The 10,000-nt window shown below is 44.9% G+C and overlaps 1 protein-coding gene across 2 annotated transcripts in view; it reads left to right on the top strand.

Moving 5' to 3' along the window:
- gpr158a (G protein-coupled receptor 158a) overlaps positions 1 to 10,000 on the top strand; it is a 74,611-nt gene that overhangs the window by 31,548 nt on the left and 33,063 nt on the right. For both annotated transcript variants that reach the window (XM_012815029.3, XM_031583974.2), the window contains exons 3-5: positions 2,002 to 2,104; positions 6,534 to 6,766; positions 9,321 to 9,389. In XM_012815029.3, the coding sequence (XP_012670483.2) occupies positions 2,002 to 2,104; positions 6,534 to 6,766; positions 9,321 to 9,389 (405 nt within the window). The remainder of the gene's footprint in view (positions 1 to 2,001; positions 2,105 to 6,533; positions 6,767 to 9,320; positions 9,390 to 10,000) is intronic.

Genomic DNA, 10,000 nt, shown 5'->3' with positions numbered 1-10,000 from the left:
TTTAAAGATTCATGGATCCAGGAAGCAGAAATGGAGAGGCTCCGAGCTCACAGGGAGGAGGACGGGGCAGGACGGGGCAGCGAGTTACCCCCGGGGGGGTATTTCTGCTGATTAAGGAGCTTGGGTTAGCTCATAGGCACTTTTTTAGAATATACCTATCAAGGCAATTTTGCATGTATAAGCCAGTCTCAATCAGACTCAATCAGGAAATGGTGGGACACAATCAAATACTTACATTTGTTGTATTTAGGCCAAATCATTTGTGTATAAGTAAGCCAATTGCATGTCAACATTTTCAAAAGCAGTTATATCACAGAGTGCCTTAAAGAAGAACTATGTAAATGGATAACCTGGCAGCAGTCTTTTGTGTGTGTGTGTGTGTGTGTGTGTGTGTGTGTGTGTGTGTGTGTGTGTGTGTGTGTGTTCTAGTAGTTCAGATTTACTCTCTAAACCCAGATGAATCTGTAAAGGTCTAAGCAGACTTCTCAGACAGATCCCCCAAGAGCAGCTGTCTTGAAGCAGCTAGCTGCCTGCTGTCCCCTTCAGGGAGATGCCTCGCTTTCCATCACACACACACACACACACACACACACACACACACACACACACACACACACACACACACACCAACACACATTTGCCTTATCAGGGCACATATACTATAATAGAGGATACAGATGTACACTTTCTTTACATAGTAAGTAAGGGAGACCATCCAAACACACAAGTATGTGGCACAGCTGAGAAAGTGTGTGTATTTCCATGTGTGTGTGTGTGTGTATGTATGTTAAACAGAGTGATATGCAGAGAGAGAAAGTACCATCTGGTCTGTTACTTTGACTTCTCCGACACGCGTGCACACCCCGTTATGACCCTGTACTTTATGACCACAGAGGTTTTCCCTCTTAAACACATGTCACTCACACTCACACACACACACACACACACACACACAGACTCTCCTGCATGTTGTGAAGAATAGACGTGGGAGATACTTACAGTATTTTCACTGAGGCATTGACCAAAGGCTATCCTGTTCCTCTGGTTTTTGAATAATGATCTTATTTTAAAAAAACACCTAATTATAATGAATTACAATCATTACACATCCTGGACAGTTTTGCAAAGCTCAAAGAGAAGTTCTACGACTCAGATTATGTTTCTAGCATGTTGTTAGTACTTGAAAAAGAGAGAGAGAGAGAGAGAATCTACATTGCAATAACAGGACAGTTAATACATCTCCTTTGATTCTACAAATGCTCCTGCTCTTGATCCAGATTTAATTATGACAAGTGGGTTTGGAAGAGGGCCGCGTAGATTAGTACTACTCCCAGAGAGTGTATGAGTGTCAGTGTGTCTGTGTGTGTGTGTGTGCGTGTGTGTGTGTGTGTGTGTGTGCGTGTGTGCGTGTGTGTGTGTGTATGTGTGTGTGTGTGTGTGTGTGTGTGTGTGTGTGTGCGTGTGTGAGTGTGTGTGTGTGTATGTGTGTGTGTGTGTGTGTGTGTGTGTGTGTGTGTGTGTGTGTGAGTGTGTGTGTGTGTGGTGGTGGGGTGTTCTCCATGGCCGCTCTCTGTACCAGGGTTGTGGAATCAAAGGGACTGAGTTAGAAATGAACAGAGGCTGGACACAGGAAAGTCATTACTTCCATAATTACACTTCCCTCCTGCCTAACTGCATTTTTCACGAGTCCACACACTGCTCATTGATTGGACGGGTGCTGCGGAGTTACTTGCCTCGGACTTTCGTTATTGTCATCCTTTCTAATCAGTCAGGCATTTTTTTAATGTGTGTGTGTGTGTCTGTGTGTGTGTGTGTGTGTGTGTGTGTGTGTGTGTGTGTGTGTGTGTTTGTATGAAAAGTTTTAATAAATTATCACTTTAATAAATTATCACACTGTGCTTTGGAGGTTGTAAGTTGGTGTCCTTGTTCTCTTTGACACGTGTCCATGTCTGGGGCTTGACAGTTACTGACAGCTTCCCTCTCTCCTCTGTCTCCTTGCAGTGTCTGCCCATCCCTGGTCACGGATTCGTGCTGGACAAGTACATGTGTCACTGCAAGCGGGGCTTCTACCACCCAAACCGAGTGTCCGTCAATGGCTATGAAAGTAAGTATTGGTCTTCTTGCTGGAAATAGAGGGCAACTGCCCCAACTCCAACTGAAGTGCAAGAGCGAAGGTGCTAACAATGTGAAGGTTATGGGTTTGATGAACACTAAACACGTGCACTTATACAATATATACCCTACCTGTCATGGGTTCGATGAACACTTAACACGTGCACTTATAAAAGATATACCCTACCTGTCATGGGTTCGACACTAAACACGGGCACTTATTAAATATATACCCTACATGTCATGGGTTCGATGAACACTAAACGCGTGCACTTATAAAATATATACCCTACCTGTCATGGGATTGATTTACACTTAACACTTGCCCTTTTGTTGCTTAAAAGAAAAACGTTAGCTAAAGAGGATGAATGCAAATAAATGGGTGAAGTGCATAAAAAGTACATAATCAATTACACATATTTCTCCTGGTTTTGGATTAGCTGAAGAATTCTGAATCTCTGATATTATAAAAAAAATCCCATGGTTTGGGATGCGTTTCACAAGCAGAGTGGCACCATGTTGTACCGTGACACAGAGCCCCACCTCATTATGTAAAGCACCACTTGCCATGACCCTTGACCCTTGACCCTTGACCCCCACGCCCCCCAGCTTACAGGTGCTAGGGAGAGGCTTCCTCTGGACCACTCCCATGGAGCTCAGCAGAAAACAAAAGGCACCTGTCTGTACAGACAAGCTGAGCGAGCTCTCTTTACATGCCGTCAGAACCAGCTATCAGCTATCTGTGCCATCGGGGCGCTGTGCGTGTGTATGTGTGTGTGTGTATCTATGCCATCAGGGCACTGTGAGTGTGTATGTGTGTGTGTGTGTGTGTGTGTGTGTGTGTGTGTGTGTGTTTGTGAATCAGCTATCTGTGCCATCAGGGCACTGTGCGTGTGTGTGTGTGTCTGTGTGTTTGTGTGTGTGTGTGTGTGTGTGTGTGTGTGTGTGTGTGTGTGTGTGTCCCAGCAGCTTAGTTTGACGATGACCGTGCTGAGTAGTCCTTTACGGTGCCAGTGCGGTTAGTACGTTTATTTTATTTTATTCATTTATCTCTTGAAAATCTGTGTGTTTTTTTTTTTTTTTTTACAAGTGTTTGTAACCCCCCCCCCTCTTTTCTTTCCTACTGTGAGGCGCATTGTGTTACTTCCTTGTATGAAATGCGCCGTACAAATAAAGTTTGATTTTATTTTATTTTATTTGATTTGTGTGTGTATCAGTGTGAATTCTATGCGCTGCCTCCTCACTACAGAGGAACAAGGTTGAGGGTTAAAGTCTCATTCCCCACCTCCCTCCCCTCCCTTCCCCTGGCAGCCCTGCTGTGGTCCTTCCGCTTTAATGCTTTAATTACACACGATGGAGATCAGGGACAACATGGCCTTCTTTCTTTTTTTCTCTATTTTTAACCGTGGAGCCCCCCCCACCCCCTCTCTATCTCTATCTCTTCCCCCCTTAATTTCTTCATCTTCTCTCCACCTGTGTCACTTGGTGTGAATCTTCTGTTTTCCTCTCATGTAAGTCCTTCCCCTTTCCTCTATGGTAAATGGACTGCATTTATATAGCTCTTTTCTACTCATTAGAGCACTTAAAGCATTCAAATTGCATTAAGGCCTCATCTACCCATTCACACACCAACGGCAGAGGCTACCATGCCAGGACTCTCCAACCTGCACGTCGGGAGCAGTTGGGGGTTCAGTGTTGTGCTCCAGGGCTCTTTGACACATGGCCCGGAGGAGTCGGGATTGAACTAGCAAACTTCCAATTGATGAACTCCTCTACTTCCTGAAACACTGTCGCCACCAGCTCATTATCTATTGTATCTGTCTCTCACATCTCTCCCCCTCCTTTCCTCTCTCTCCCTCTCTCTCTCCCTCTCTCTCACCTCTTTCCCTCTCTCTCCCTCCTTTCCTCTCTCTCTCCTTTAGGCTTTTTTGCTATCCTTCCTCTTTTCTCATCTCCTGACCTATTTCCTCATACTCTCTGTCTCCTCGCCTCTCCCCCACAATCTCCCTCCTCCCATCCCCCTCTTTTCCTACTCTCCTCCTTACTTTCATCCACTCTCCCTCCCTCCCTCCCTCCTGATGAGATCATGGATGGGAGCTCCTTCATGCCTTCAACACAGAGAGAACAGAGAACATGCAGCCAGCGGGGGAGTGCAGGCTGATGTGTATGTGTGTGTGTGTATGCGTGTGTGTGTGTGTGCGTGTGTGTGTGTGTTTGTCCCAGTAGGAACCTGCGAAGGGTCCATCTCTCACTTGTGCTACAAACCACCCAGCCCCTGTTTACTAAAGATGTACATGTGTTAAAACCCGCTCCAAACTTATTTACTAACAAAGGCACATTGGCTAATTTCAATGCCCATAGTGGCTTTACTACTGTGGACGTCACTATAACTGTAACAGGTATTTAATGTGATTTTTGGATGGACCAGTATATAATAAATGTACTGTACTAAATCATAAAATGATCAGGGATTAAGGAAACCTGCTAAACTGAAATACTGGCTTCTCTGACAACAATGCTCCAGCCAGAATATTGCCCTTTTCAAATTACAGTTCCGGAGGGGAACGTCTGTTTGTGTTTTGGCCTGATTTTGCCCACTGCCCAGTTCTCCAGTGCCATTTTGAAACCCCAGGTTGCTAGATATGAACGTAAACGCAACATGCGACCGCCATGGAAGCAAGCAAACAAGCTGGACCAGCAGAGATAATGTTTGATTCTACCCAACCGAAGACGCCTCGGCATCCTTCCAAAAGGCTGCACGAACAGAGATGTAGTAAAATGGGTCTAAATATTGGAGATGAATTCGAAAGATAAAGACAGCTAAGAGCCCAGAAGGATTTTAAGACATATGCCAAGTTGGCTAATGTTTTCCTGTACAGGTAAGCTTTGAGCTACAGCTGGCTGTGTACTACCTCAGCAACAGCCAGTATGACAGTAATATACGACAGAAACTGCAAGTTTGACTCTAAATTGACTCAATTTACAAACGTGATTACTCAAATGTATTCATTTAGCTGATCTACTGACAGTGTAGGACTTGTCGTCGCTTGCCATTGTCAACATTTAATGTTGAGCTCGTCTTGTGCTCGAGTCTGGGGAGGATTGGAATGGGGGAGACAACGCTCTCCAGTATTTTGAATTTGGAATGCAGCACCGATTTTAAATGCTTGGTGTCAGCACTGCTTGTTGCTCCTTTAAATAGTCCAACTGATATCATACATGAGTTCAGCTCATTATTCAGATTGGCAGCCATTTTGTATGTTGGTTACTCTGCCTAGGGCCCAGAGGTAAAACTCTTTCTGACTAGGGGGGGTTCTAGACTGAGCTGACACACATGCCACACACACACACACACACACACACACACACACACACACACACACACACACACACACACACACACACACACACATACATACACCACAATATTCCTTTGAATCTAGTTCCACTCCAAGGCAGTTTTGTCCCTGTAAAATGACTCATTGTGGTATTTGTGTGTGTGTGTGTGTGTGTGTGTGTGTGTGTGTGTGTGTGTGTGTGTGTGTGTGTGTGTGTGTGTGCATACATCAGTGTGTGTGACGTGTCCTCTCATGTGGAGTGACACGTTGGTCATTATCCTCGCACTTTATACCGCCTCTGTCCTGCTGCCACACACGGCACACACACATTCAGATATAGACACACATGATACACACATGATACACACATACAGATAGACACACACACACACACACACACAGGTGGTTTTCCCTGCCATGCCTATCCTCCCCTGTTCCATAAATACGGTGTGTATTTATGCAGTGTGACTCCGTGCAGGGAGGGCACTTCCAGTCGCACAGACTGTGGTGGAACTGGCTAAGGCTGTCCACTGTACTCTGCAGTTGCCATGCACCCGCCGGCATGCCAGAGAACACATCTGCCTTAATTGCGCGGTAATGGCATTTCCTGCGATCTGCTGCGATGCAAATTAGAATTGCATTATGGATCACAAAGCTGCGGAGAGAAGTAAATGCTAAATTAAAGATGTGCCCATGTGTTTAAGAGGGAAAACCTCTGTGGTCATAAAGTACAGGGTCATAACGGGGTGTGCACGCGTGTCGGAGAGTGACACATCAAAGTAACAGACCAGATGGTACTTTCTCTCTCTGCATATCACTCTGTTTAACATACATACACACACACACACACACACACACACACACACACACACATGGAAATACACACACTTTCTCAGCTGTGCCACATACTTGTGTGTTTGGATGGTCTCCCTTACTTACTATGTAAAGAAAGTGTACATCTGTATCCTCTATTATAGTATATGTGCCCTGATAAGGCAAATGTGTGTTGGTGTGTGTGTGTGTGTGTGTGTGTGTGTGTGTGTGTTTGTGTGTGTGTGTGTGTGTGTGTGTGTGTTTCTTTAGGGAATGGGCATATGGGCACAGGACTGGTGGAAGGGCCTTACGATACAGACATCACCGAAGACTCTGCTCACTGCATGCCCTGTCAAGAAGGATGTGCCTACTGCAAAGATGACACGCCCTGCATCGCCCGTGGTGACAGCTACCTGCGCTTGGCTGTCCTGTCTTTCCAGGGCTTGTGCATGCTGGGAGATTTCATCAGCATGATACTGGTCTACCACTTCCGCAGGAACAAGGTGAGATCTTAGCGCCGTGTGTGTGTGTGTGTGTGTGTGTGTGTGTGTGTATGTGTCTGTGTGTGTGTGTGCATGTGCGTGTGTGCGCATGTGTGTGTGTGAGAGACAGAGAGAGAGAGAGAAAGAGAGAGAGGATAATATTTTTGATTCTGGATTTTGGTCCAATTATAATTTGAGTTTTAACTGTAGTTTGAAGTTGGAGAACTAAGAAGAGAAACTCATTTCAAAATGATTATTTCCATTTATTACAGACTGTTCTAGTGAGTTTACCAACACTATTGATTTCATAACGGATTGGTTTTGTGGCTCCCATAACATTTCATTCTTTCATTTGAGCGACTGGTGATGAGTGTGGGTAACCCAACAGGGATACGCACCGGTGGCTCTCAAACCGGTGGGAAAATATCGCCATTAGTCACGCACACACAGAGACACACACACTGACTCACACACACACACACACACTCACACACACACATTCATAAATGTAACATCGGCAGCCATATTAGCCGCTGATTAAAAGCGGCACAGGAATGAATGGTCCAGTAATGGGAATCTGGGAACCTAACGGGGTTTTGATGGCCAAACATCAGGCACACAACACCGCCATTATCATCCCTTTCACAGGGGGAGCCTCACCAAAGTCATGGACACAATGAGTAGGAACAATTAGATGAACTGAACGAAAAGATGTGGAGAGGAGAGGTCAAGAGAGGAGAGAAGAGGAAGAAAGTCAAATGCAAAGACAAAGATGAGCTACTAATGCACGGATTATATATTCACAAGTAGGGAATGCTCTTATAGAAAAGAAAACATTGCATGTAGGGGTGCAGAATAGACACACACCCTTATGTATACCAATGAACACACAGCAACACACAAGGGGTTACGGATGTGTGTTGCTGTGCGGAATAAAAAAGGGTTATCATATCAGTATAACAAATTCATTCTGATTTTCAGAAGTTTTATTGAATATGAATTTCAGAGCGCTTGCGGCTGGGGAAACAGCTATTGCATTGTGTTCAGTCGTGATGGTTATGGTATTCATATTTCTGCACCCAAGGACCCTTTCCAGTCAGTAAATTAATTGGATTCATTATGAGCTTTCCTCCTCATCTGAAGAAATCTGAGGATTTAGCTTGAGATTGACAGTCTCTAGGACAACCAACTCTCACACACACTCTCACACACACACACAGACACTGACTGACAGTGACACACACACACACACACACTCAGCGGAGATGAAGAGGTTGGGAGAGGGCGGTGTGATGTGACTGTTAAATCAAGTAAGTCCCTGTGTTGAAACTGCAGGGCCACTCTGCAAATGTCCTCACACTTGAAGCTAGGAGCAAGTCCTCATAGTCCACACTTTAAGCTAGGAGCAAGTCCTCATAGTCAACACTTGAAGAAACTTCACATAGTAATATAAAAGATATAAGATGATAAAAGAAAACTTGAGAGAGACACAGACAGACAGACAGACAGACCAACAGACAGACAGACAGACAGACAGACAGACAGACAGACAGACAGACAGACAGACAGACAGAATGAGAGGGCAGAGAGATAGGACATCTCTGCTCACGATTGCTCACGGTGAAACCTCCAGAGCTGTTACAGCGTATGGGCTCACGTCTTTGACTCAGCCGCTGAGGCCCTGCAGGCTCCTGGGTCTGTCTCTGTTCCTGGACCATCACATACTAGACAATGTGGGTCTAGCCATGGCTTAATTCATTCTCCCCTTGGTTACATTAGACTATTCTGAGTCAAAGTCAGGGACAAACACCATCTCTCCCTGGCCCCTTACCCTCTCTCTCTCTCTCTCTCTCTCTCTCTCTCAGTCTCTCTCTGTCTCTCTTTCTTTCTCTCTCTCTCTCTCTCTCTCTCTCTCTCTCTCTCTCTATCTATCTATCTCTATCTCAGTCTCTCTCTGTCTCTCTCTCTCTCTCTCTGTCTCAGTTTCTCTCTCTGTCTCTCTTTCTCTCTCTCTCTCTGTCTCAGTTTCTCTCTGTGTCTCTCTCTCTCTCTCTCTGTCTTTCTCTCTCTCTCATACCCTGATGTGTTTCTCAACGGAGCAGGGCGTTCATGGACTATACATGGCAAGGGCTTATAGCTGGACATGCTAATATTATTAGCAGTCGGAGGATTGCTTTCTTTGGCAGCTCTAGGTTTTATCACAGCTTGCTCTCATTGTATGAAGTCCAGCTTTGATGAACGTCATCAGCTGTTTGTGTAACAGACGCTAATTACAAGACACAAACAACAAGCCAATTGGAGTTGGTAAACAGTCATTTATATGAATAATGGATTTATTGATGACGCATAATTGCCTTAATTATCGGGTCATGTCTACAGAAACTCAATCAATTACATCAGTGTCAGGGTGCATGATGAATTGTTATATGATAGCCTCTTTTTAGATCCTACCAGCCTGGGATACGTTTCACTGTTTGTGGACTGGGCTGTTAGGGTTAGTTCCGAAAGAGGCCTTGTGTTGACTGAAAGGATGTCGTTATAATATGGTTTGTTTGTTTGTTTTTTTAACCTGCAGAGCATAAGGGCGTCTGGTCTGGTCCTTTTGGAAGCCATCTTAATTGGAGCTTTGTTTCTCTACTTCCCGGTAAGTGACATCATCTCTATGCCACTCACGGTGTCGGTTAGCCTATTGGTTACTCATGTGTTGCACCGGGCCCAAGTGATGTAGCGTAGCTATGTCAGTTATCGGACAGTGTCAAACATCGGCCATTCTGTTAAACCCCCAGGGGTACGCAAAGTGGTTCAGGGGGTACGCGGGATTCACCTAAAAGGTGAAAAGGAAAACTTTTCCTCGTAGCTGGAGATTGAATGTCTGAAGGGGTACGGGACTGTAAAAAGTTTGGGAACCACTGTGTTCAACAATCAAAATGTTAAGTTTAATAATGAATTAGCAATCTATAACTTCAGTTTAATAATGGATTCACATGACAACGCGAACTTTTGCCGATAACACACGCCGTCCGATAATTAACACCGTTACGATATGATCTTTATTCCACGGGGGCTACACCGCTCTCCACACAACACCTGGGGTAGCACTTCCTGCATGGAGGGAAACCATCATGCAAGTCAGTGCACCAAGGACACGTGATCCATCAAAACGTCCAGTTTTTAGCCACTTAAGTGTTTTTACGCAGAAAACCTAATATATTCTCATATGTTATCTAATACTTCAGCGCACAAACTACTGTAAGC

The sequence above is a fragment of the Clupea harengus genome, chromosome 17 (assembly GCF_900700415.2).
Source record: "Clupea harengus chromosome 17, Ch_v2.0.2, whole genome shotgun sequence".
In the NCBI taxonomy this organism is placed as follows: Eukaryota; Metazoa; Chordata; class Actinopteri; order Clupeiformes; family Clupeidae; genus Clupea; species Clupea harengus.
Note: the sequence above shows the minus strand (reverse complement) of the source record. Positions and strands in the feature narration are given on the sequence as shown.